This window comes from Simochromis diagramma, unplaced genomic scaffold (assembly GCF_900408965.1).
Source record: "Simochromis diagramma unplaced genomic scaffold, fSimDia1.1 OVJJ01000596.1, whole genome shotgun sequence".
Taxonomy (NCBI): Eukaryota; Metazoa; Chordata; class Actinopteri; order Cichliformes; family Cichlidae; genus Simochromis; species Simochromis diagramma.
The window spans coordinates 21,409,423-21,437,234 of NW_024387245.1; the positions used below are offsets into that span (position 1 = coordinate 21,409,423).

Sequence of the window (27,812 nt, forward strand, 5' to 3'; positions counted from 1 at the left end):
TGTTTACAGACAGAATGACACACACACATATAAACACTACAAAAAAACGTCTTGGCAGTGAAAAAAAAAACATAAAAAAAGAAGATTTGGGGGACATTTACTATTCACTCAGTGTATCATATATCTTTGATTTCTTGCTTATTAACTAGTAAAGCAATTGGGCACCTCTAACCTGATGGGGATGCAAAACATCTAAACCCAGCCAAGAGTACTCCTGCTCTTGCTGAACCTGTTTGTGTGGTGACACTTTTATCATTTTTTAATAATCATGTGGGTCTTTTTGAGACACAGACTTTATTGTGTTGCTGAAAATCTTTTCCAGATGCTCCAATTTAACTCCAGTGCAGATTTCCTTTTGTAATAAAGTGCATAAGGTAGTCAAAAATATATGGACAATACTTCTTTTTTCATTTGAGCAACTTTTTCTGATCAAGAGAAGAGATTTTTTTCACACAATGACTCCTTTAATTTAGAAAATATACTTCCCTTCCCTTTTCAATATTACAGCATTTCCCACATGCACAAAGCCAGGACCCGTAGAAGTTTTCCTCTACACCCTCTGGAGTAAATCTCTGCAGCAGAGCTCTAAAATAGTGCACGTTAAAAGATACTGCTATATAATGACACCTTCAGCTATAACACAAGCATGTTAGGTAGTCAAATACTTTTGTATCGAGTTCATATTCGTAGCATAACAGCTAGAATTTAATGAGAAGACATATTTGAGAGCCTGTCTGGAAGCGGTATGATGATGTTTCCTGGGGTCTACAAATGATCTGAACTGTGTTTTACAGACTTGTGGAGCGTCAAAACATTTTTCAGTGATCTAAAATATGTGAACAGCTTGTATTAGGAAATCCTGAACTAATCCTGCAGTTCACACTAGTTCATCTAAATACAAAGCAGCCACGTGGAAATGTGAAAAATCCAACCTAAATTCAGGAAAAATGGGTAAAAAATTAAATTGTTGGAGCACTGAATGTCAGCACAGATACTCTGAGTCCAACTGCAGAAGGAAAATGAATTTGAATGGTGGAAAAAAAATGGAGCATGCTGGGTATGGAAGACCAGACTTTGCTGTACTTTTCAGAGGGAGAGCTCTCCTCCACATTTGTGGTCCATCTGTCAGCCTTGCTTTCTCTGCCTCTGTTTTTTCCCCTCCTCATTTTCTGCAGTTCTGCACTCTTATCTCTTGTGTTCACCAGAATTTTAACAAGAAATCTGAAACAATTATAGAGCACATGGGGAGGTGGATATTTGTGAAACCTGTTAATTGCGTGGCAAGAAGGCCTGACTAAAGCCATCAATATTATCCTGCTAGAAAATGCAGAGGAAAATGCAGAGCTAAAAAAAAGGGGGGGATACAAATACTGATTCTTTGTTTGAGAACACAGAGGGAAGATTGAAAACAGCGTCCAGAGATTTCTGCTTTCCCTCGGCTTCACAGATTATAATTAAAAGTTCATTTTTTTCTGTGTATTTTCTGGTCTGGTCTGTCTCTGTAAACAACAAAGTGAAGCTTCAATAAAGAACTGAAGGGTGCTGTCAGGGTTCGGTCATGTGCGGTGCATGCAAACGTCATTGTTTGCTCGATGATTCAGTTATGAAACGTTCTCCTCAGTGTGTGATTTACTGCCAAAAAGAACACCAAACAATGTAGTCGCTGGACCCCCACCCTTCTTCTGGGAACACCCCAGCCCACCACTTCTGCTCGCGGTGGTTGACCCTATAACAGCTGTTATAACATTTGTTTAAATGAAAAGGTTTGATCTTTGCTGAGTACAAAGTGATGTGTCTGCGAGGGAAAACTTGGTCACAAATCTGTTTTGTGCAAAAACAGAAAACTCTACTTTTACTTAGTCTGTTGGGATTTTTTAACAACAGTTTATACAGTTAGGCCCAGACGTTTTCAGACAATACACCGCCGCAGTGGATTTTAAAGCAAGATGTGACTGAAGGGCAGGCTTTCTTTTTTAATCCAAGAAGCAATTTTTAGAAATGTCCCCCAGAAGCTCAAAATTAACTGGAAAAAGTGACGTAAAAATAAGGATTGTTTTTAGCACTTGGATAAAACCATGAACATCACCAAATGCTGTTTTTCCTCCCTTTACAACAGACGGCTTCAGTTGCTACTTATCTTTGTGCCTTTGGATCTTTTTGCATGCGGCTGTGTGTCTAATAACTGAAAAGCTGCTCTGTTGGGTTGCTGCTCATGTAACTGAATTGGCCATTGAGGATTATCACCTCTCTTTACTGTAAGAAGCTCTTAAGGAAGTATGTTTTGGGTCACTATCTGTTATCCATCTGCACGGTGAAGCACCATCTATCAGTTCAGCAGCATTTGGCTGAGTCTGAGCAGAGAGTATAGCCCTGTGTGCTCCACAGTCCACAGCATGCATGCGGTGCCATAACATTTTTTAAATGTTTTCTGGCTAATTCTAATCTGCCCTCTTTTCTCTGTATCTACATTCATGTAGATGTCTCCTAGTTGTAGACTTTGACAGTGATGCGCCTGCCTCCTCGAGAGTCTTCACAGCTAAATGTCATGAAGCTGTTTTTCTTAACTGTGGAAATAATTCGGTCGTTGTGCACTTTAGTTGTCTTCTGCGGTCCCTCAGGCCTTTTGATGTTGCTGAGCTGGATAGTTATTTTGGGTTTTCAGCCTAATGATGGTCTGCTTGCGTCCTCAGTGTTTTTGAATCTTATATTGAGAGTTCCAGCATCCAGTGAAAGGGTTACCAAATATAAGCTCAACACTTGGAATGGACTCATGATTTTATATCTGCTCAAGACTTAGACACAGTATTATAATTTTATATGTGTTTTATTTAAACAGCAAAATTATTTAATAATAGGAAAATTTCTTTATATCACTGAGGTTAATGTAATATTTAATTGCAAAGTTGAACAATTTATGTGCATATTGAGAATTTAAACCTCCATCAGATGAACTGTATGAAAACCTGAGGCATGACCCTTCTATATTTCATACACAACTGAGATAACAGCTGATTTTATGGATTACTCTTAAGGATTACGCCCTTCATGGCCTTACCTAACCTTTTAGTATCACATGCAGCAGTGCGTACCTTAAGGGCAGAGGTCTTTTGTGTCTTGCTGCGAACTCTAAAGGGGCCTGGAGGCTCAGGAATGAGCTGCCTGAGTAAATCAGGTCAGCTGAGTCAGTGACTTGAAATGTGCTTTAATGGGAAATCCTTTCCCAAGGTTTCTTGAGTCTTAATTTCCTTTAAACCGTTTTTTCTTTCCAAAACACTTTCTAGAGTATTGGCCTTTATGTGCTTTCCCCATTCGGCGTTTGCTTTATTTTGTGACTCCTTCTTGAAAAGCGCTACATAATTCGATTTTTATTGTTATATTACCACTTCCATCCTGCTGAAGGGCTCCACCTGCAGCCGGGCTCAAACAAGCACAGGCCCTGTGGCTTGTAGTTTAAACATGGATCATCTCCTGAACATAATGGAAACCGGAGCGTGTAAAGTGAGGCCACTGGTTTTCTGCGTGATCAGAGATGACTCCCTAATGAAACATTGATGTGAGTTAATTCCACTAATGGGTTCAGCCTGTGCCGACTGCATGCCATCTAACTACAGAAGGAACATGTACAGTACAGCTGCATTGATGTATGCAGAGAGAGATGCAGAAATTATTAATGTTTTCTCTGTAAATAGAACAGCAGCAAGCTAAACACAGAACATGAACTATAGGCTATGTGACATTACCCCAGACCCACTCCACTGACCCGATTCTCCATGTTGGCCCTATTATGGAGCTTTTCAGTTCATAGCCGGTATTTCATAAAAAGTGTGCCGGTTGTTTGTGTGGGATCAAAGACGTGTGCCTGCTGAGATACTAATAACAGATTTGATGCCATGGTTACTATACTCCACTCCATCGCCATCCTTCATCAAGTATTGTTGTCAAGGTAACACGTGCAGTTGCAGAAAGGTGCATGTGACTTTTAAGTAACAATGCTCGATTAGTAATGAAGACATAGCCTCTTTATTATCTTGGATCATTGGAAAGAGGAGCTTAAGATAGCTTATTCCATCACCTCTTAAAAGTTACTAGATTTTATATCATACATGTCAGCCTACAACACGAAAGGTCTGCAGTTAACATCGTGTGAATTTTCCACAAAAAGCTGAAAAAAGATAGCAAGTAAGAAGGCCCCGGGGAAGGGTGGCATCAGTAGGAACATCTGACATAAAGTCTTTGCCAAATCAAATCAGAATAATTCCACGGATTGAGGAAGATGGACCCCTAAACGGAGTAGCTGAAAAAAGAATAAGAATAAGGAATCAATTTTGATTGCAATAACTGATTCTTTTAAAGCAGCTCCTAACTATTAAATAACTGCCTTTGACTGGATATAAAAGATGGATGTAACTGGATCAATACACAAAAATCAGCCCAGGGATTTTTTTGCCCGCCATGTTCTGTGAGAACAGTGCAGATGGTCCAGTTAAATACGTGCACATATTTGTGCAGTTCCTCAGAGTAATGGTAATGATGAGTAGTACATACAACAAAAAGGGGGAAAGGATAAACAGGTCAAAGCAGCCAATCATTGTACTTCAATCACTGGATCTTTCTCTTGCTAATTCCGTCCCTCCATCTATTTTCTTACCACATCAATTACATCTTCTTCCGTCTCTTCTTCACTCTGTTTTTGGTACTGCTGTCCCTAATTATGCCCTTCGCCACGGCTGGTGCTAGCGAGAGCATCGACTTCTAACTACTTGTTGGCACTATTGTCTCCTGTAGCAACCCAGACAGCTAACATCAGCTGATTTTTTTTTGCTGCATCTGTTTCTAGATTATTTTTATTTCACACTCACAGCTTTTCCGTTCCACTTTTTTCCTTTTATTTTGTCCATCTTTATTAATCATTTCTTTCTTTCATTTCTCTGTTTTACAAGTTGCATGAGCACACAGGGAAGGTAGAGGAAGATCTGACTGCATTAAGAATCACAGCCTAGTGATCTGTTAGTCACATGGTGAAACATACCTGGCTTTCTTCTCCTATTTAACTCTAATGGGAACTATTACTTCCTAAACTGATGATGGGTTGTGGTCCAAGACTTGACACTAGCAGTATAAACTGTGAACATATGTTGAAAGTGTTTATTGAGGCTGTGTATCAGGGGAGCTGAAGGATGATTTTCTTATACACTTGTATACAACTGGATGTCATTTGCAACCAGAAGAGTCGCCCCCTCCTGGCCATTAAAGAAAATGCAGGTTTGAAGCACTTCTGCACTGGCACATCCAAAAGCTAGAGTCATGTTTTACACAATCTGGGAAAACCACACATGTACTAGACAAAGACAGACATGCTTATATATTAATCTCAAGTGTCAGAAACAAAAATGATTACAGCTGTTGAGACTGGAAGCCATTAACCACTTAAAGGGATGCAGTAAGAGAGGAAAGAACACTGGTTCCTGCAGCGATTACACATTTTCCTGGACACGTGTTCAACATACTCAGGGTATATTTCAAATATCTAGATTTACTTGCCCCTACAATGATAATCAGGAGTCAGTGAAACAGTAACACGAAGCTAATGTAGGGTTTCCCCTGCAAGTTCACATGAAAGGGGTGGCAATGGCTGTTTCTAACCAATCACAATGATTTATAAGTGTATGTCAGCAGACTTTACACAGGAAGATAAAATAATATTACCAGCAACTGTGACTGAAGCAACACACCACTGGGTGTGAGAGGGAAAGCACTGTAGAGTGATGTAGTATTACAAGTGTGCGCTTTAAGTGCTTTAGTCAGTAAGTCTGGAAAAGAGCACCAAAATTAATTAGGTTAAGCCCTTTTGAAGTCAGCCTCTAGCAATGATGGCACTATTTCCTGGAGAACTGATTGGTCGGTTTATGTCATATCTGTTGATCTCAGATTTGGATCATAACCTACTCCAGAGCAGGCTAAGTTTGCAGCATTAGTTATCATGATAATTTATGTCAGTAAATAGTTAGCCACCTTTGTATACAGAAAATCCAGAGTTAGGGCTGAAGTTACCTGGTTGAGGTGAACTTCTGTGTCGTAGCACAGGATACTAGTGGAGATTTATTTGTATTTAGAGTAGTTGACTTGATCTGATCGCCTAAGATCACAGACAGCATAAAGGATCCGCGTATCTACTGTGACACCACCCACTGGCCTCAAGCTGAGTGTTTTTTTTTTCCATCTTGATGTTTTTTAGCAAAGTGTGGATGTAACTGGGAAAGTACATGATCATTGGCTGATAAATTTGTGTTTGGCAAGATGTTAGCTAATAACCAAAATCTGAACGTTCCCCCTTTCTGATGCTTAGAAAGACAATCATTTACAAGATTAACATCATGGGGTTTTTTCAGTATGGCCTGAAGACAGTCACTGAGCCCATAAGTGTTTACCGAGGTCACAGAGTGAAGGAGCCAAGGACCGTTTGCTCCCAAACTTCTGTACAACCGGATTTCCTTTTTACAACCAGAGGCGTCGCCCCCTGCTGGCCATTAAAAAGAATGTAGGCTCTATGCTCACTTCACTTTTTTAGGCTAAGAACTGTGTAAACAGAGCCTGTAAGTCTATAAGACTTTCTGTACACCTAAAACAAATAGTGGTCCACCTACTGCTCAATGATTGAGCCTTTTTCAGTTGAACAAACAAAATTTGTTGGCAGAGTTTATGCCTTTGATAAGGATGGGGTTTTTAGTTTTCTTTTTAAGCCGACGTTTTCAAGTCTAGTTCGTTTATGCATCACAATCCAAACAGCAGAAACTGACCAAAGCGCTGTGCAAAACTTTGTGAACACAATGATAAGTCTCAGTTTGGATTATATGCTAGGTCAAAGTCAATTTAATCTTAATTGAAGGGGGAATCTGCCCCAAAGCTTAGTGGGAGCAACTGGGTGATCCTTCTTTGTCATTTTCACATGTTATGGTAGTAAAAGCACAAGTCTTACAAATAAATATAACAATGGCTTTTTTCTGTTTAAGTAGCCCTCATTGTGTGACAGGGATTTGGCATTCATAACACCTGGGTCGTGGTTGAATCATCTCTTTTGTGACTGAATGACATAAGCTGAACCTATCTACGTGGCAGCAATGATAAGAGCTTGGAAAATATGCTTCTGTGATTTACAAAAACATGCAACTGACAAAGTTTGAAAATTATTCTCGCTTATTCCATTTTATGCTGTAGCAGTCAGCAATACATTAAACCAGCAAGAAAATTAAGGATGTAAAATCTGCACTTTGTCTATAAAAGTGAGGAAAAATGTCAGTGTTTAAAGGTTAGGGTTACACTTTGTCAGCGTTTATAAATATCAATAATTAATTTTACTTCAGACACATGTATTGCAAAAAAAGCAAGGAAGTAAATCATTCTCAAGATAAGGTGTTCAGAAAATATGCAACTGCAACTAAGGACTATTAGTATATAATATTAATACGCATATGAGGAAAACCTTTCACAAAAAAATACGACAAATTTGAATATTTAATCAGGACTAAATGTAGCGTAGAAAACACTGTGCACTATTTACAGGCTAATAGAGCCCTGTACTGTGACACAGATGAAAGCTGGCTTTGATTCTTTGTTTTCTACTCAATCTCAGCATTACTCACCCACACATACACATTCGTACAGTGCTTTTATCAATGCCTAAACTTTTTATCTAACAGTCACACTCACATAGATGCATCACAGGCAACTCAGAGTTCAGCATCTTGCCCAAGATGGAAAAGCCAGGGGTCGATCCACTGACCTTTCGACTGGCACGTGACCTGCTCAGCCACAGCTGGCCTGCATGGATTGAAGCAGTTGCAAGAGTAGACACACTTGGTCGGTGTTGAGGATGGTCCTGTTATTAAAGGTGGGGTCATCCTGTAATTTATTACAAACTACCTCTGCTGCTTTGGCAGCACTGAAAGCTCTCCTCGCTGCTGCTGTTGAATATCTGTTTGTCAAAGCGGTGAAACATTTATTCAGACTGTTTGCATTAAAAAAAATCATAAATCTCTGTAAGTAATAGCACAAATGTTTTAGCGTTAAAATAAAGTAGCTGAAGTGAAAGCACTCAGCGTGAAGAAGCCTGTATGAATCTGAATCATAACTATTGATTGGTTAATGTGTATTTACTTTTAATGCTGCAGTTTAATGAGGCATGAGGCATGAGGCAGTCTGCAACATCGGCTGCAGACTCACCCACCCCCACTGCTGCTGTTCCACCTCAGACACTTCACACCTCCTCTATTCACCCTGCTCACTCCCCCCCACCCCCAACTGCAGCATCCAATACACACTCAACACAAGGCTCCAGCCTGTCTCTCTCAACCACCCAGGTTAGGAGGGAACTGAGGAGGATTAATGGCAAGAAGGCAGCGGGTCCAGATGGCATCAGCTCGAGGGTCGTCAGGTCCTGCGCGGACCAACTGTGTGGGGTGATGGAGCACCTCTTCAACCTGAGCCTGAGGTTGAGAAGAGTCCCACAGCTCTGGAAAACCTCCTGTGTTGTACCAGTGCCAAAGACTTCACGCCCCAAGGACCTCAACAGCTACAGGCCGGTGGCTCTGACATCCCACCTGATGAAGACCCTGGAGCGGTTGGTCCTGGCTCAGCTTCGGCGCCTAATAAGCTCATCACTGGACCCACTTCAGTTTGCCTACCAGCCTGGCATTGGAGCGGATGATGCCGTCATTCACCTCCTACATCGTTCCCTCGCTCACCTGGAGACCGCTGGAAGCACTGTGAGAATCATGTTCTTTGATTTCTCCAGTGCCTTCAACACCATTCTTCCCTCGGTTCTAAAGGACAAGCTGGTGAACTCTGGAGTGGACCATCACCTCACTACCTGGATCCTGGACTACCTCACCGACCGACCACAGTATGTGAGGACTCAGGGCTGTGTGTCGGACAGGGTCGTCTGCAGTACGGGGGCCCCACAGGGAACGGTTCTGGCTCCGTTCCTCTTCATCATCTACACTGCAGACTTCTCCCACAATTCCACCCAGTGCTTCCTGCAGAAGTTCTCTGATGACTCTGCAATAGTCGGCCTCATCACTGATGGGGACGACAAGGAGTACAGAGGTCTGACCCAAGACTTTGTGGACTGGTGCCAGCTGAACTACCTCCAGATCAACGCCAGTAAAACCAAGGAACTGGTGGTAGACTTCCGCAGGCACAAGCATTCTCCACTGCAACCACTGAACATCCAAGGTATGGACATTGAGGCTGTGGACAGCTACAGGTACCTTGGTGTTCATCTGAACAATAGACTGGACTGGACTCATAACTCAGACGCCCTCTACAGGAAAGGGCAGAGCAGGCTGTACCTGCTGCGGAGACTCAGGTCGTTTGGAGTGGAGGGCCCACTCCTGAAGACCTTCTATGACTCTGTTGTGGCTTCTGCTATCTTTTATGGCGTGGTCTGCTGGGGCGGCAGCATCTCTGCTGGGGACAGGAAGAGACTGAACAGGGTGATCCGAAGGGCCAGCTCTGTTCTAGGATGCCCTCTGGACCCAGTGGAGGTGGTGAGTGACAGGAGAACGGCGGCTAAGCTGTCATCCCTGATGGACAACATCTCCCACCCCATGCAGCAGACTGTGACAGCACTGAGCAGCTCCTTCAGTGGGAGACTGCAGCACCCACGGTGTGGGACGGAGAGATTTCGCAGGTCTTTCCTCCCCACTGCTGTCAGACTCCATAATAAAGACTTTAACTGATCAAGCACACACATCCATACATGTGCAATAATACTAAGTGCAATAATCCTTTCTGTCATCGTTGTATTTTTACTCAGTTGTATATAGTATTTGTATTTGTATTCTATTTTTATCTTATTGTATATTTATTTTATTTTATTCTACTGTATATAGTATTTTATTTTATTCTATTCTGTACAGTTGTGTACTGTATTTATTCTTATTGTATTCTAATTTTGCCTCATAACTTTTGCACTGTCCACTCCTGCTGTGACAAAACAAATTTCCCACGTGTGGGACTAATAAAGGTTATCTTATCTTATCTTATCTTAATGCTGCATCGGTTACTTACATACTGCTGGGTAGTGATGTGTCGTTGTGAACGAAACGGCTCTTAGACCCGACTCTTTGAAGTGAACGATGCGAGCCGGCTCCTTATTGGGAGCCGTGGGTTTTTCTTCTTCTTTCTCTCGCCCTCTCTCTCGCACTTTTTTCTGCTTCACTCTGCACGTGAACCTTGTGCTTGTGCTGAGCAGAGTGGGGAGGGGCGCTAGTTACATTCACAGTAGCACAGGAACAGAGCGGGAGGGAGAGAGAGAGAAAAAGAGCCAGAGACAACAAGAGACAACATCACATTAGAAAGGTATGGTGATCATCCACAACTATTTTCAATTGCGGATGATAAAGGATTCAGAACGTTTATTCATGCAGTGAATCCTATGTATGCAATTCCAAGCAGGAAAACACTCTCCCAAAAAATCATCCCAGGCCTATATGAAAGAGAATGTGTATCTTCTTTTAGTTTTAATATTTTAATTTATATTTTATTGTGTTGTGGTTTGCAGTGTTTTGTGTAGTTTCACTTTAAATTTGTTTCTAAGGAAAAAGCTGAAAATGTAAATTGTTAAAAGTTGAAATGTAAATAGTTGGTTTTTGTATTTTATAATTTGTTTATTACATTTTATGTGGAGTGAATAAATAAAAGTATATTTATGGTGGCCACTAGAGACAAAGCACGTACAAACTCCAAAACACATGCAAATTCAAAAACACGTTTGTACATGCTTCGGAGTTTGTACGTGCTTTTTCTCTAGGGGCCACCAAAGTACAAAGCAGCATAACTTAGAAATGCTTAAATAAAGGACAGTAAATCTATGGGCCTATCTATCAGTACTGATGAGTACATGTACTAGTTACATGCACAGTGGCTCATAAATTCATAAATTTCCTTTGTTTTCCCTCTCTTTTATTGTTTTATCATTTCTTCCTAGTACATTTGCTAGTTTATTTTTCCTAATATTTTCACTTTTTTAAAGGCTGCAGATATTTTTCTCAAAGTATTTTCTCTCTTTTTTTTATTGATTTCAAATGTATTTCTTTAAAATCTGTGAGGTTTTGTTTTTCAACACATAAATTTGTGTTTTTTGTGTGAATTTGCCGATTTGTCTTTAATAATTTTTTTTAAAAATGTTGCCCTAGATTTGCCAGTATTTTATTTTATTTTATTCTTTTCCTAAAGCTTTGTGAATACTTTTCTTTCTTTCTTTTCCTTCTCGACCTCCCATTTCTTTCTAAAAAAAAATATGCTGTTTTCTTGCTGGTAAATTTGCCAGTTTATTATTTTTTAAATAACATTTCCATTATTTAACATGTGAATTTGCCAAGATTTTTTCCTTAAATTTGCTATTTTTTCCCCCATTTTTTCTTATTAAGCAAACGCACAAGGTGTGCAATACTCAGAGACATGGCCAAGGTAAGAAAGGCTGAAAGACGACCACCACTGAACAAGACACACAAGCTGAAACGTCAAGACTGGGCCAAGAAATATCTCAAGACTGTTTTTTCTAAGGTTTTATGGACTGATGAAATGAGAGTGAGTCTTGATGGGCCAGATGGATGGGCCCGTGGCTGGATTGGTAAAGGGCAGAGAGCTCCAGTCCGACTCAGAGGCCAGCAAGGTGGAGGTGAAGTACTGGTTTGGGCTGGTATCATCAAAGATGAGCTTGTGGGGCCTTTTCGGGTTGAGGATGGAGTCAAGCTCAACTCCCAGTCCTACTGCCAGTTTCTGGAAGACACCTTCTTCAAGCAGTGGTACAGGAAGAAGTCTGCATCCTTCAAGAAAAACATGATTTCCATGCAGGACAATGCTCCATCACACGCGTCCAAGTACTCCACAGCGTGGCTGGCAAGAAAGGGTATAAAAGAAGAAAAACTAATGACATGGCCTCCTTGTTCACCTGATCTGAACCCCATTGAGAACCTGTGGTCCATCATCAAATGTGAGATTTACAAGGAGGGGAAAACAGTACACCTCTCTGAACAGTGTCTGGGAGGCTGTGGTTGCTGCTGCACGCAATGTTGATGGTGAACAGATCAAAACACTGACAGAATCCATGGATGGCAGGCTTTTGAGTGTCCTTGCAAAGAAAGGTGGCTATATTGGTCGCTGATTTGTTTTTGTTTTGTTTTTGAATGTCAGAAATGTATATTTGTGAATGTGGAGATGTTATATTGGTTTCACTGGTAAAAATAAATAATTGTAATGGGTATATATTTGTTTTTTGTTAAGTTGCCTAATAATTATGCACAGTAATAGTCACCTGCACACACAGATATCCCCCTAAAATAGCTAAAACTAAAAACTACTTCCAAAAACATTCAGCTTTGATATTAATGAGTTTTTTGGGTTCATTGAGAACATGGTTGTTGTTCAATAATGAAATTATTCCTCAAAAATACAACTTGCCTAATAATTCTGCACTCCCTGTATATATGTTACCTCTTTGTATACCTGCGCAGGTTTCACAGGTGTTTTCTTTCTAACGGATGACACCGGGGAGATCAACAGAAGGATAACAGCGACCCCTCCGACAGCCCGTGAGAGTGTGACGCTGCTGCAGACCTGCAGGCTGCTGTCTGCTGATGGAGGAGGTGGGATGAGGCTGACTGAGCTCACGGTCGTAAAGAGCTGCTTGTGTCTGCACCACCGACATCAGCAGTGTTCATAAAGGCGCTTTGTGCATCGCTAATCCGCTCTGATGTCACGGTGCAGAAGGAGGGGCTGAGCTCTCTCTGTAATCCGAGCAAGTTGTGTCTGGAGGGACAAACCGAGCCGATCCGGGCGAGAACGCGCAGACACAGGGGCGATGTACACTACGGCAGCCGAAGCCGGGCCTCTCCTCCACTGACATGCAGGTAAATGAGTAAATGTCACCTGCTGGTGTGATAGACGAGGAATCGTGGATTTCTGGTGGTTTTAGTGGGAATGTGAACGGGTCGTTTCCACTGATGGCGGATCTGACACCTGCGGAGGATGAATGTGGAGCGCGAGAGGGCAGAGAGGGAGGCTTTTAGACAGGTGACAGTTCGCTAAACGGTTTTATCTCCTTTCCACGAGCACGTCAGGAAATGTTTTAGAGATCGTGATGCAGTGAACGACTATAAAATATCCAAAAAAAAAAAAGAAAAACAAAACCCCACCAATGACCGTTTAGGAAATGGGAACTACAACATTTCAACGATTCGAAGAAGCGGGCTGTAAGACTGGCTGATCATTTATAATGACAGTAGCAATCACAAAAGCAAAGACGGCTTTTGGTATTTTAACATCAAGGCCATGGGAGGGTATTTAAGAAACCGAGTGCGCCTTCAAAATAAAAGCTCATGGCAGCTTTATGGGTTAATCGTCTCCCAGAGGCTACATGTAATACAGTGCACGTAATGTCACGATTGATGCATCCCTGCATGGGCCGTGTGTGTGCGTGTGTGTGTGTGTGTGTGTGTGGGAGAGAATGAATCATACTTGGATAGAGAAAGATGAGGATAGGTGTACATACGTTTTCATCTGCCCATTGCTTTCTTTTTTTTTAATTTACTTAAAGCATAATGTGAGAAAATATTAAAATTATGTATTAAAACCCTAAACTAGCTTAGGTTACTTCAGTTTACTGTTATCTAAGGCAGCTAATCATGAGGAGAAGATGGAACTGGGTTATGTTGGGCATTTTTTCTTTGAAATATGCAAATCAAATTTGTTTTTGGTTAACTGCCAATGAACTAATCATAACTGAACAAAAACAACTAAAGTTGCTTTAAGTGTTACTGCAGTATTGAGTGTGCAGGCTTAAAAACCAATACAAGAAAGCCTGTAATTCCTGTAGTGCCCACTTGAGGCCGAGTGAGTCATCCCCATCGACTCCGATGTTAAAATGCTCAACTTTACACCATTAAAAGCATTTTTTAAAGCCTGGTACGAAAACAGTTTTAGCTTCTATAAATGACGACTCTTCCAGGTGTATTCTGCAGTTAGGGGGGTGGCCAGTTTGTTTGAAAGCTTCAGTTTTGATTAATGACATTGTTTGTTAACCTTGTACTAATTAGTAGATATGTATCTGTGCATTGCACCCTTACAGTTTATGAATACTAGCTTGGCCTGATAACCTAACTACCTAGCTAGCTGATAACCAACAAAACACTTTCGTGTCTTTGTCTTGTCTTCCTTCCCTCGCTCCCAAAAAAATGGCAGATGCCACCTCCCTGAGCCTGCTTTTGCCAGAGGTTTCTTCCTGTTAAAAGGGAGTTTTTCCCTCCCAATATCACTTTCCTACAGAGTTACTTTTGCGAGATCCCGAGTTACTTTTGCGAGATCTCGCAAACTTGAGATCTCAAAAGATCATCTTCATTTTTTTTTTCCTCCAATGTCCCTTGCGGGGTTCGTACCTTCCCAAATGCCTGCTAATATAATATAATATAATATAATATAATATAATATAATATAAATTGATTTTTGCTTTCTTTTTTAGTTTTTTATTACTTAATTAATTACTTATCTTTTCCATTTTGAGTGAATTTATTTTCACTGTGGGACTAATTAGTTGAGGTTAGCTTTGCTTAGCTTAGCTGTTAAAGGACTAAAAATCCATGATCAGACATAAGATCCACATTGAAATGTGAGTATAGTAGAACAACACACAGATATTTCTTTTATGTGACGTTCTCCCTGATGGCGTTAAGCAGGTGTTGACGGTCCACCTCAAGTTTGTAAACGTGGCCAGGATTGTCCAAGTTTGTGCCAATAGTTGGATGTGTGAAATATGATGCTAGTGTTTGTCACAGTTTCCTGATAGTTCATAGACTAAATGTTTAATCATGTAACATAATGACAGCAGCATTGATACTGAAATCAATTATTTGTTGGTTTAATTCTGCCTTTTAGCCCTGATGCATGCATAGAGTGTTAAATAGATTTAATCATTCAGGGCTTTGCTGGTATGTATAGTGTATGTGGATGATTGTCAGTGAAAGGTCAGCGAGTTAATGGGTTAGTAAATCCCCCACCCAGCAGCTTTCACTTCAGCCTGACAGATGGAGGCGTGGCGCTCGCCTCTCAGCTTTGCATGCCCGGCCTGACTAACAGCAGTGCTGCCAGGGCCATCTGTGACCCAAGTCACCCCTTTCTCCCTGGACTCACCCAGCCGCTGCTATCCAGTTGTAAATTCCACTCAGAGTGGGACATTAGCCATGCTGGAGGTCCATCCTCGATCTTCCTGCTTCCCCTCCTGACAGTTGTGTTCTGTCCTCATGTTTCATCATCACCATTAACCTTTGCCCTCAGCATCCAGCATATTCACATATTCGCTTTTGTGCCTTTTAATTTACTTAACACCTTTACAGAGGTGGTGGTGTTATGAGACAGCTGTAATCCTTGTCAGTGTTGGTCAAGTTACTTGAAAAAAGTAATCAGTAACTAATTACTGATTACTTCCCCCAAAAAGTAATCCCGTTACTTTACTGATTACTTATTTTCAAAAGTAATTAATTACTTAGTTACTTAGTTACTTTTTAAAAACACGATTTACAACCTGAATAGGTGATAAAGCGATAGATCTGTCAGCCCAATTCTACTTTTTCTACATAATCCATCATACAAAATGTAATCAAATGGAAAAGTCTCTTTTTAAAACTTTTATAGTTTTATTAATTTTAATCTTTTAACTTTATGCATCAAGCACAAATTTAATTATATGCAACATTCTCTGACTGGAAGAAATTTGTTTAATATTTAAACCTATTTTCTACACATTCCAGCACATAAAATAAAATATTTTTTTTGCGTTTACACTCAGTCTTTCAAATAGATGCAAGTAAAACAAAGCAGAAAATAAATAAAGTCAAAGACTAGCGGTCCTTTTGCTCTATTTTCACCTGTAAAGCAGGAGTTGGGTAGGCGGAGGTTTACCCTGGTGCAGGTGTGCCGCAGCGGTCAGTGGAAGGACATGGCAGTTTCTCTGTGAGTTTCCCATTACGTTGTTGCACACTCGGTGCTTGCTCGGAAGTTTAGGGGGGTTTTTTTGCTGTAAAAAGAATTTTTCTTCCCACGCACAATACTAATGGACGCTAATGTTTTTGTCACTTTTTATGGAATCAAACTTAAAGTAAGGTCAGTACTTCCACGCTTTAAACGCTGCACGCTCATACTCTCTCCCGTAGATATATGATCCACTGTTGATCTGCACACAGCTGTTGTCACGACTGTCGCACTTGCTTACGTCACTGTCATGAGACATTCTTGCAAAAAAATCACGTTTTAGTAACGCAGTAACGCAGCGTTCCTACGGGAAAGTAAAGTTAATCTAATTACCGTTTTTGCAATAGTAATCCCTTACTTTACGCTTTACTTGAAAAAAGTAATCGGATTACAGTAACGCGTTACTGCCCATCTCTGATCCTTGTACCACCTTTTCACAGTTTATTATGACTGCTGCAAAGCCACTGACATTCATCAAAAGAGATGCAAATGACATGAAGATGAGAGGGAAAAAGAATAAGGATGCTTCAGAGGTTTTCCTGCATGTGAAAAATGTTGGCACCCACCAAAGACCTTGGCCTTTCACCAAAGAAAAATCACCAGGAATATGATTAAAACATATAAATATAATTTTTTCTGTTTATTAAATAGATAAAAAATAACAGGAATATCCACAGACTTTCATTAAGTATGGTCACATACTCTTTGCTTTAAGCATATGCAGACCAATCTTTGTTAAGTAAGTAGCTGAATGCTCCAGATTCTTGGTTTTCTAAAGCTGTATATAGATCAGTTTTTCCCTCAGTAGGTCTTTTGAAATTGCCTTAACAAAAAAAAAAAATAGCAGTAACATTCTCGACACTGCAAAATCCATTTATACTTTTTTTTTTGTTTCTGCCTTGGTTTGTTGTAATACACATTAAGACGTTTACTGAGGTTTTGCTTTCACACAGGAAGGTTCATCCATTCATGAGGGAAGCAAAACAGTTTTCTGACTGTAGCGTCGTCAGCAGATTTATTAGCAGTGACGTGTTAGGTTAGACTGGATAACTGAAATGGGATCAAGAGCTTCCTGTGTCTGTTTGTTAGGAATAAACGAAAAAATTAAGTCAAAGATGTTTGTGGAACACTTAACTAGCGAGCTGTGGGAAAGCTTCCAGAAACACCATGCATAAATAGACTTCCTGGATCCAGATGAAGTTGTGATTCTTTCTTTGACATCAAGATGATGTCTCCCAGTTTTTCTGTGAAGATGCATTGCTAAACGTCCCATTTTTCTAAATGTTACATTCATAAAGAATCCAACCAAAAAGTTCTGGATCGAGATCTAGATCCGGAAAGACTCCTGAAGTTAACGTCCTTAATTGGCTCTGCAAATGCGTCCAAAACTTTTCGAGGCATCATGCTTACAAGTGAACAGAGAAAGCAGTCGTGTCTGCATTTAGGTTTGCAACCCCACATTAACTATTTCCTCCATAAAGATGACCGCCCCTGTAGCCTTAATGACGTGTTTTGGCACCCCAGTTTATCAGTCAAAGCACAATTTGACAGCCGTTAGAATATCTGGGTTTTTCCGAGCATAGCCATAGTAAGCTGTACAGGAAGAGATCACCCTCACTAACTTCTTATGTACACCCAGTTATTTTGTTCTAGAAGCAGGTCCAAAATATCACCGTGTCTCTGTTTCTCAGATGTTATTTGCTCACATTTTTGAGTAAATATAGTAAAAAAAAAATAGTCATTTGGTTCAGATTACTGTCGTTTTCTCCTATTTTAAGTTCTTCCTTGCATTGCTAAAGCCACAAGCCTTTATCCTGAGGTTTTTGTGCTTACGTTCAGAATAAATAAGAAAAAGGTTTTTAGGTGTTTATCTGCGTTCTTTAGCAATGAATGCAAAAAATGGAAGTCTTGGTTCACATATGCACGGCCAGCATCGGAAGCCCTGAAAAAGTCCATAACCCCCGGAGGCCAAGTCAGCAAACAAGCGCGCCGATGGACTCTCTGATTGACCATTAGCTGCAGAGCTGTAAGAAGAAGCTAAAAAAAGTTGTAATGTAACTCTAATGTATTTATAGATTCTTGTAATAAGTGAGGGCAGATCAGATACGAACCTTTTAAGATGCATCTGCGCTGGTCTTTATAAACTACACTGCAGTGTAGTTTATAAAGACTGTCCAGAACCAGTTTAATATTCTGAAACATGCTGCGAGGTGACGTTCGGGTGTCCTCTCTCAGCTTATTGACCTCAGAAGCCTGCGATACAAGATAAATGAGTGATTCCCCGGTAGCCTCGTCACATTAAATACATATCAAAAAGGGGCTTCTCCTTCACAGAGGGCATTTATAATTTAGATCACTCCCTTTTCCATTCTTCTCTGTCAGATCTTATCACGTAGCAAGAAAGAAGCCCCTCCTTGTCCTCCTGCCCTGCCCTGCCTCCTCCTCTCCCTCTTCCTTCTCGTGTTTTCCACCCTGTGCCATCTGCCAGCTGCTGGCGGACGGACGGATGAATGGGGTGCAGATTAAATTGCTCTGCATCCCAGAGGATTTGGATTTTGTTTTGGTTTTTTTGCTATTAGCAGTATAGTGCTTAGTGTGATATGCAATATTGCTGTTTTTTTAAAGAGATGTTCGTTAGTCAATGGCATATAAACCTTCAAAACAAAAGACCTGGAAAATGTAAAGTAGCAGTCTTCAATAATTTTAACTTAATGCTTTTGTAGTAAATAAAGACCGGTAATTAAGATATTGATTTGTGATGAAGCGCGTCGGCAGCTGGCACAGATCACAGTGGGAAATCAATCTAGATTCACGGTGACTGGCCTCCAGTTACTAGCAGCCTTATGTATTTTGGTACAGACAAGGTGTACCCGTGTCTGAAAAAGAGGTGATTGTTATCCGTGCTTGGCGATCTCGGGAGACCTCATAGCTTTCATCTCAAGCTCATAAATCCTTCTGTAGCTCTTATTCTGGTTTAAACAATCAGACAAATGGGGTGAGTGGGACGTAGGTGTGTAAGTAATAAGTAAACAGAGCTGCAGACTTATTTTCACACCTCTGCTACTGCACCATTGGATAAAGCAAAGTATAGCTTTCAAAAAGAGGTGGACATGACTGAGGACACGGGTCCATCCGACACTGAGAATGAGCCCCAGGCGGCAGAGACCTGCAGTGCAAACTAGGGGTGATCACCAAAGCCACCATTATTTTATTTTAGATGTTAGGCAAACATGTTAATGGCATCTGTGAGTCCTTATATCAACACAATGATTATTATTCTCTCACTTATCCGTTAGCAAAAGTTTTTATTTTAATATAATTTTTACCCCGTTTGTCTCAGGCTTCAAAGCCTTCATGTTTTATCCTTACCCTTTAATAATTTTCCTGCTTATGTCGTGTCTCCATCTCTCCCAGGTTGTGCCCTGAGCTGGTTTTTCTTGGCAGTAAGAGGAGCATGTTCTGAAAATTGGACTCGAATCATACCCCAGCCATGAGCCACAAGTGTCAGGGAGAGGCAATGGGGGAAGGCAGCGAGGAACACAAGGAGGTCTCGGGGCCTCCGAGGAGCAGGCAGCCCAATGGGACCACTGGAGACCCTCCTGTACGCCGGTCCTGGAGACCATGTCAGATGCTCAACCAGGATGGGGAACTGAATCCCCATCATCACCATCACCCTCCTCCTCACCATCACCACCACCATCACCACCACCACCACCCACCTGGAGGTCGTGGACCGCCTCGGCACCGCCGCCGGCCTCCATCAGGGCAAGGGCAAGGGCAAAGTCAGCCTCTGAGTCCGGTCTCTGCCCCAGCTGCGGTTAGTCAGGATGCTGACCCACGTCCTGTCCAGCAACCCCGCGCTGCCGTCACTCGCTACCGCCGTCACGGTGACCCTAACCCCAGACTGAGAAGTCACAGACAGCGGCAGCCATTCAGAGAGGTTCAGGACTCCTCACCAGGTGTGGAAGAGAGAGAAGGTCCACGGCAGGTGCAGGTGCAGGAAGCATCCGCAGCTGATCCTGTAATGGACCAATCACAGGACAGGGAATCTTCTCACCAGACTCCCATTGCTGTTGTTACACCCACCCACCTTGCATCTGGTGCTGCACCCCGTGAAGTACAGCTTGACACTCACAATGCTCCTCCTGATGATGCTGAAGAAGATCTCCAGGAGAGTAAAATGGAGTGTGAGCAGGAATCAGATCTTAAAGAGGATCATCGAAAGCAGGAGAAGGTAGGGGATGAAGATGGAGACCACCGCCCAGGAGAAGGTCACTCTGGCTGCGGGCATGATGAGAAAGCTGAGGAGTATGCTGAGAGGGTGGAGGAGGATGAAGAGAGAGTGATGGACAATGTGGAGGAGGATCCTTCAGCTCAGGGAAGTGAAATCACAGATCTCTGCTCTGACACGGAGAGTGCCGCCTCACTCAGTATGGATGGACCTCTCCACAGCCCGCCTCCACTTCACTCACCAACTCCTCCTTCCTCCCCTGATGTTCCAGCTTTCCCCCAGCTGGACCACTTCGGTGAGGACGCCAGTATGAGCCCTCTACCCGATAATGACCTGCCACCAGAAGAAGAGGAGGATGAGGATTGCTCTGAGTCATGCTCGTTGTCCCACTCCACTTCTTGCTCTGAATCTTATCCAAAAACCTATGCAGACTTTTATACAGAGTCCCACCAAAAGTCTTACTCAGAGCCGGTCTATGAGTCATACTCGGAGTCAAAACCCCATCCCAACTCTTTTCCCGAGCCGCTTAAGACCTCCTACCCTGAGCCAAACAGGGAACCTCGCAGGCAGGCCAGTCAGAGGACCGAGGCTAACAGGGGCCACCAAGAGTCTCGCCAAGAGCCCTTTACCCCCCACAGACAGGAGAATGTACAAAAAGGAGCTCTGCCCTCCCCCATCGAGGGCTCCCATCATGTCCCGAGGCAGGCCAGAGACCGGCGCTCACAGCGCTCCCCTCTGGATCGCTCTGTTGGCTGCCGGCTGCACCACTATGACGGTCAGTCTGATGGCGAGGGAGGCAGTGCTGATCAAAGCCCTGTCACTAAAAACCGCAGGCAGCCACCCAGACAGCCAGAAACCCAAGCCAAGACGTCTCCATCTGGGCTGAGCAGCTCAGGCGAGGCCCAGGATGAGCAGAATGCAGAAGGTGCAAAGGGCTCAGGCGACGCCATTAGCCTAGCGATTAAAGACATCAAAGAGGCGATTGAGGGGGTGAAGACGAAGACGATGCGCTCCCCGTACACACCTGACCAACCTGTGGAGCCAATCTGGGTGATGAGACAGGAGGTCAGCCCCACGGAGGATATGTACCCCCTGCAGACTACAGCTGGCCATGTTAGTATCCCTTCAGTTACTTTATTAATTTCACAACAGACTGAAAGATGCAGTTTGATTGACTCAGGGGAGTAGATCAGTTTAGCCTTTTTATTTTCATGTTCCTGCTGTTTTGTTTTTCTACAGTGAGCAGGTTTCTCTCGTGATGGCAGCAGATAAATATAGAAGTCATTAAACAGAAACAGAACAGAAAGCTGAATCTTTTTAGGGATCAGCATTTTAAGTACAGGAAGCCATCCAACCGCACTATCACATGACAGTGCAGAGATATAGAAGACCTGCAGCTTCTTGGTTTTTGCCTCATTTTCTGTGATTTTTCAGGACTTTTTAACATCTCTACCGATTTTTTTTATTTATTTTCATGCTTCTTCTGTTTCATCAGTAGCATCTAATTTCATGTTTCACACATATTTTATCAGCTCTATACACATTTGATGCATTTTCTTGTCGTTATATGGTAGTCTTCAAATAGATTGTGAGCTACATACTACCAGGTGCACATAAAAAAAGCAATACTTGCAGAAACAATTTTATTTTCTTATTAATTTGATTACTATTCAAATATTTGAGAAACTTGAGCATCAGTGAATATTATCTCACACTGCTATAGAGCCGCTGGTATCTATCATAGTCGCCAGAGTTGAAATCATGAAATATTTTGTCTAAGTCTCTTTGAGTTCTTTATTATTAATCTTATATATACCCCTACCAGAGTTGTCTTTTTGAGTGTGCCTCAAAGTGTTAATTATCACACCTGGTGGTAAGGTGGTATGGCACAGAGTAAAGTATTAATTCATGATTTTGGCGCGACTTAGCTGAGATAGGAGTTTTGTCTAGCCTAGCATGTCAACAGGAGGCAGGGGGCAGAGCAGAATTAGGCTGGTGCTGAACAAAGATGGAGAAACATATAAAGATCATTTTAAAGCAGTGATAGGTATTTGAAAAATATATTTTAAAATATTATTATGTATTACTGCTGTTTATTTTCCACAGTGTTAAAGGGGATCTGTTGGGCTCAGTTCCACCTCTGTATTTTTGGACTCTGCTAGAGCAGCTTTGCATGATTCACAGTGCAAAATAATCCATATTCATGGTCCAGCCCCTCAGTTCATCTGCTGTCTGTCCAGTCATTATAGACATCTATCTTCTGATTGGCTGCCCCTGATAAACAGAAAGTTTGAATAGTGCGTGGGTGGGGCTTTGTGCCTGAGATCACTATATAAAGCAGGGATTTCAGACTCCTTTTAAATGACATAATTCATGCTACATACAGCAACACTTTGATGTTAAGTGGGCTGGACCAGTGAAACTACATGATTAATGTGTAAAATTATAGTAGTAGTTCTGGTAGTTTGTTGCCCAGACTGTCCTGTGAGTTTTTGTTAATTCTCAGAAAACGTTACAGTTTAAAAGTTTAAAATTTTGCCAGGCCAATATTGGCCCCTGGGCCTTACTTTTGACACCCCTGATATAAGGGATATCTACTCCCACTAAATAGAACATTTGGTACTTACAGTATATAGGACTTTTAAACTCTTATCTGCTGAGCCACAATCGCACTGCACTCATTTTAACAACGAATTCCATAAATAAGAAAAAACATAGTAGACTGTCTTTAGGGCTTGACTGATGTCATAAAGTGATTTTTCTGTGGAGCGCTGCACTGATAAAGTTTTTTTTTATCCTTTCCAGTTAGCTTACATTGCTAGCTCTCATTTGATTTTATGGTACACGTATTAATGCTTCATCCTGACCCTTGTATCGAGTTGCAGTTTCACAGGGGTTTTTCCTGTTTCTCTTTTTCCCCTCCCACAGTCTTCTCCTCACTCACCCCCTGAGTCAGCTTCTGAGTCTCCGAGCTGCTACACCTCAGCTCCAGTTCGGGATCCGGTCAGTCCCCTGAGGGTTGATTACTCTTCTAGAGCACCCAATCCCCAAAGTTATCACACTGGACAGTCCCAGCACAACCATCACCACCACCTGCACCAACAAGGCCACCAGTCACAGCAGAGGGATGCCGCTAGGTCACCGCAGACATACACCCAGCCACAGCCGTACCCACACATGCCGCCTAATCAGCATCAACAGTGTCAACATCAGCAGCAGCAGCAGCTCCCCTCTCAACAGCCACAGACTCAAGCTCAGCAACAGTCACCTCCTCAGAAGCCATCTGTGCAGGAGGTGAGAGTTTAACTTACCAAAACGCAGCTTTTTGTTTTACCCAGTATTAAGTTTCTGTAGATAACAACCGACTGATATTTGGAATAAATGTCACATGAGAGTTTTATAAATGTGGGTCATAATAAGGCTAAGAAAGATCTTTGGGTGTTTGAAAAAGTGTTACAGCCTGTGCAGGTTTGTGGAAAAGGAGGGATAATATTCTGAGAAAAGGTCATATTAAAGTCATAGAGGTTATGAGAAAGGAAACTCAGTAATGCAGATAAAATGCAGATTTACAAGAAATAATCTCAGATTTATGGGGGAAAACTTGCCAATGTATGAGGTATAAAACTAAATGTATAAAATTGACATAAAGTAAACTTACAGATCTACTAGAAAAATGTTGCAAATTTATGAGAATAATTTACAAATGTAGGAGAAAAAAAACATCCCACAAATTTACTTGAAAGAAACTCCAACATCTAAGAGATTTAAAAAGTCACAAATTTACAAGAAATAAAGTAATTAACTAAAAAAACTTACACATTTGAGAGAGAGAGAGGAAAAAAAATATAAAAAAAAACCCTCACAAATCAAATAGATTAAAAAGTCACATATTTAAGACATAAACACACAAATTTGCTATAAGAAAGTTTGCAAATTTATGAATAAAAATTTACCAATAAGGAAAAAAAGGTTAAAAAAAACTTCCACTATATTTGTAGCATATTGCTCTTATCTCTAGTTCTTTCCAGTAACATGCCTGCGACCCCTTAAATGAATCTAAAATGCCATCGTAGAAACACAGTAAGACTCTAGGGTGATGATAAATCTTGCAAAGGCCTGCATCTCTTATAAGGTGTTCATCTGAATGTGAATGAGTCGGTGGAGACCTGCAGTGTGTGAGGAGAAATAATAAATGTTGTTTTTTTAATTTCCTGCGCCTTCTCAGATTCGCAGATCTCTTCCACAGTTTCCCACGTTTGTAGACGGTGAGTGATAATCATATTTTTATTCTCAGCTGAACCTCTGTCTCATATTTAGTATTTCTCATATATCAGATATTTATTTGAAAGCATGTTAATGTACATATGCAGCGTTTATGTGTGTTTTTCTAACAAGTGCATCTTGTTAAATGCAGTCCCGGGACCGTGTGACCCTGAAGACCTTATTGATGGCATCATCTTTGCAGCGACCTACATGGGCTGCACCCACCTGCTGTCAGAGAGGACGCCCACAAAGAGCGCCCGCATGCAGCAGGCCCAAGAGGCCATGAGCAGAGTCCGAGTAAGAGCACGTTTCATTCTGTGTTCACATCACAGTGAAAGGATATGAACAGGAAAAAAAATGTGGCTTTCCCTTTGTAACTATTCTTTATGTAACAGATACCTGTTATTAAGGCCTATCTAGGGTAAAATAAGACTCATAGAGGGGTTTATATTTAAAATAAAACCAGAAATGTCAAGATGTGAGTGAAAAACTCACAGATGCTGCAGTGGGTAACTACATATTTATTTGGTATTGGACTAACAATCACGGAGATCTTTTCCAGCTTCATAGAAATTGGACATGACCCTAAGGCAGACCTTCCCAAAGTGTGGGGCCCGTCCCCTAGGGGGGTGCAGAGCCATTGCAGGGGGGGGGCGTGGTATGAAAAGGGGAAAAAAAAAACACCCAACAACATTTGGACACTGCTAGCACGGGGCGCCTCCACAAACGCAAAGCAGGAGATGAAGCATGACTGAATATGTTTCCAAACCAACTTCATTCTAAGCCAAAGACTAGAAAATATGGTGAAGCAAATCTTCCCTTTGGCTTCACCTGCACAAGTGCCGAGGTAGGTCTCCCCTGCAGAATTGGTTTTCCCTTCGTCCGGGAGCAGCGCTGGGCTGTTTAAATGACGGACAAACAGTTTCCCACATTCTTGATTGTTAGTTCACAAACACTTCTTGTAATGACTAACTACTGCTGACATTTTGGAGATGTTAGCTCTTTATACAGTAAAGTTACAGTGGGATACAAATAATATCAGGCTGATCCTGCCACGATTTGTTCCCCCTGTCTAAATCACAGACAAACAGGATCCCACAGCTGTTTATGTTTTTAAACCCATTTTGCACAGAGAGGCATTTTTTGAAAAATGTATTGATAGCATGTTGAATATTATTACACAGGAAAAAAACCAACTACATGTAAAATAATTACACCGTGACGCCTCTGCCTTTGTAAATAGAGGGACAGTAACTGTGTGTGTGTATATGTAAGCGTGTAAAACCTGCAGATAGAGACAAAATACTGTTAATCTGACTATCTGTCATTCTGCCATTCAGCCTAATGTAATGTAATGTAATGATACCTTAATCAAGCCATGTAATAACAACATGTGCCAGAGCATGCAAAAGTAACATGGCAAGGCTCAGACAGTGAATGGACTAATTCTTATATAATGCTTTTCTACTCTCCTTGATTACTCAAGTGCTCTATACAACATGCCACATTCACCCAATCACACACTTCCTCTACGCTGAGTGCTTCCTAACTACATTCATACAAATTCACATTCTTGAGATGCAGCCTGGAGGAGCCAGGGATCAAACCACTAACCTTCCGATTAGTAGGTGACCTGCTCTACCTGCTGAGCTACAGCCACTCACTGGCAAAGATGAGTAAACCCTCACTAGGTTTTGGATAAAGTGTACACTCACAAACCTGCATTTGAAATGTTGGCTACCATAGCAGTATAGTATTGCAACATGGCATTTGGGTCTTCTAACTAAAATAGGAACATAAATAGTGCCATCATTGCCAGACCTGGCCCACATCTGGTTGACATACACTCTGCCATGACACCGGTCAGTCAGAAGTGCCAGCTTGATGCCAGATCCGGGCCAGACCCATTTTCTATGGGCCTGGGCCACATAAACCAAACCACAATCGAGCCAGATATGGCATGCCATCGCATAGACAGTGCCATCTATGCCAGGCCTGGCCCATATCTGGATGACATATGTCTTTACATGCCAGAAGTCAGCCAGCAGTGCCGGCTTGATACCAGATCCGGGCCAGACCTGCTTGCTATGTGGGAACCTTACAATAAAACACTCCCAACCTCTAATCTGTTGGTGGAATCTGATTCGTGGCCCTGAACATAACGTGTGTTCGGTCTCATGTATGCAAAATTTAAAAAGCTCAATTTTAAAGGGTGCTGGGGTGAAACAAGAGGGTTGGTAGAGTGATGAGAAACCAGTTCGAGTCCTAAACATCAGCTGGTTTATTTTGAATATGTTAATTTAAATGGGTTAATTATGACTAAAAACAGCTTAGTTAGATTTAGAGAAGGATCATGGTTTACCTTTTCCTTTAAAGTCATGTTTTCTTGGTTGCCACAAAACAGCCTGTTATTGCAGTATATTACTCACGACGCTGCACTGACTGCCATTTCAAAAATGTTTTGTTTCACATTTGATAACTTGGATGAGTCAAGAATTTTTGTGTATCTGTAACTGCTGAGCTAAGGTGCGCATGTGACACGTTCATGGCATCTGCGGATTGATGAGGTTGATTTTGCCAATTTTAGAGAGTGAGGAGACCAAAAAAAAAATCAATTTGTGACAGACTGTGAGTAAATTTAAGACTTCAAATGAACTAAATGTTCCCTAGAGGTCATAATTATTTCTTGTTTTACCATGAATACAGGGGGTAGCATGGTGGTTAGCACTATTGCCTCACAGCAACAAGGTCCTGAGTTCATTTCCACCATCAGTGTGGAGTTTACATGTTCTCCCTGTGTTTGTATGGGTTCTCTCTCCAACTTCCTCCCACATTCCAAAGACGTGGGGTTAGGTTAACTGGCAACTCCAAATTGCCCATCGGAATGTTTGTATGTCTCTGTATTTTAGCCCTGTAACAGGTTGGCAACCTGTCCAGTGTGTGCCCTGCCTCAGACAGCTGGGATAGTCTCCAGCCTCTATGAGATGAGCAGAGCTTTGTAACATGGTGCTTTAGCCTGCTGGAAGCATCCATCAGACGGGTACCCTGTGATGATGAAGGTACTGACGTGGTTAGGTAGCCTGTGGCTTTAAACTTATCCTCCGGTATCCTCCACAGTTTTATACCACCGTTGCAGGCCTGGAGCACTGATACAAGGCAGGACAGACCCATGTTTTCATGTTGTTCACATCAAATTTTAATCTGAACATTCAAATATTACTGCAGAATTGGAACTTGTCAAACCACTCGGTGTGGTCTTCTGCTGCTGTAGCTCATCTACTTCAAGGTTTGATGC

At 41.7% G+C, this 27,812-nt stretch overlaps 1 protein-coding gene across 3 annotated transcripts in view; it reads left to right on the forward strand.

Annotated features, from left to right (window-relative positions):
• Positions 1-12,544: 12,544 nt before the first annotated feature.
• Positions 12,545-27,812, forward strand: part of LOC120747389 (amyloid-beta A4 precursor protein-binding family A member 1-like) — a 31,279-nt gene continuing 16,011 nt past the window's right edge. The window contains exons 1-5 of one of the 3 annotated variants that reach the window (XM_040053215.1): positions 12,545-12,911; positions 19,438-21,367; positions 23,183-23,548; positions 24,480-24,519; positions 24,669-24,814. In XM_040053215.1, the coding sequence (XP_039909149.1) occupies positions 19,514-21,367; positions 23,183-23,548; positions 24,480-24,519; positions 24,669-24,814 (2,406 nt within the window). In that variant the 5' untranslated portion in view covers positions 12,545-12,911; positions 19,438-19,513. The other 2 variants (XM_040053216.1, XM_040053217.1) reach the window with 2 other exon arrangements.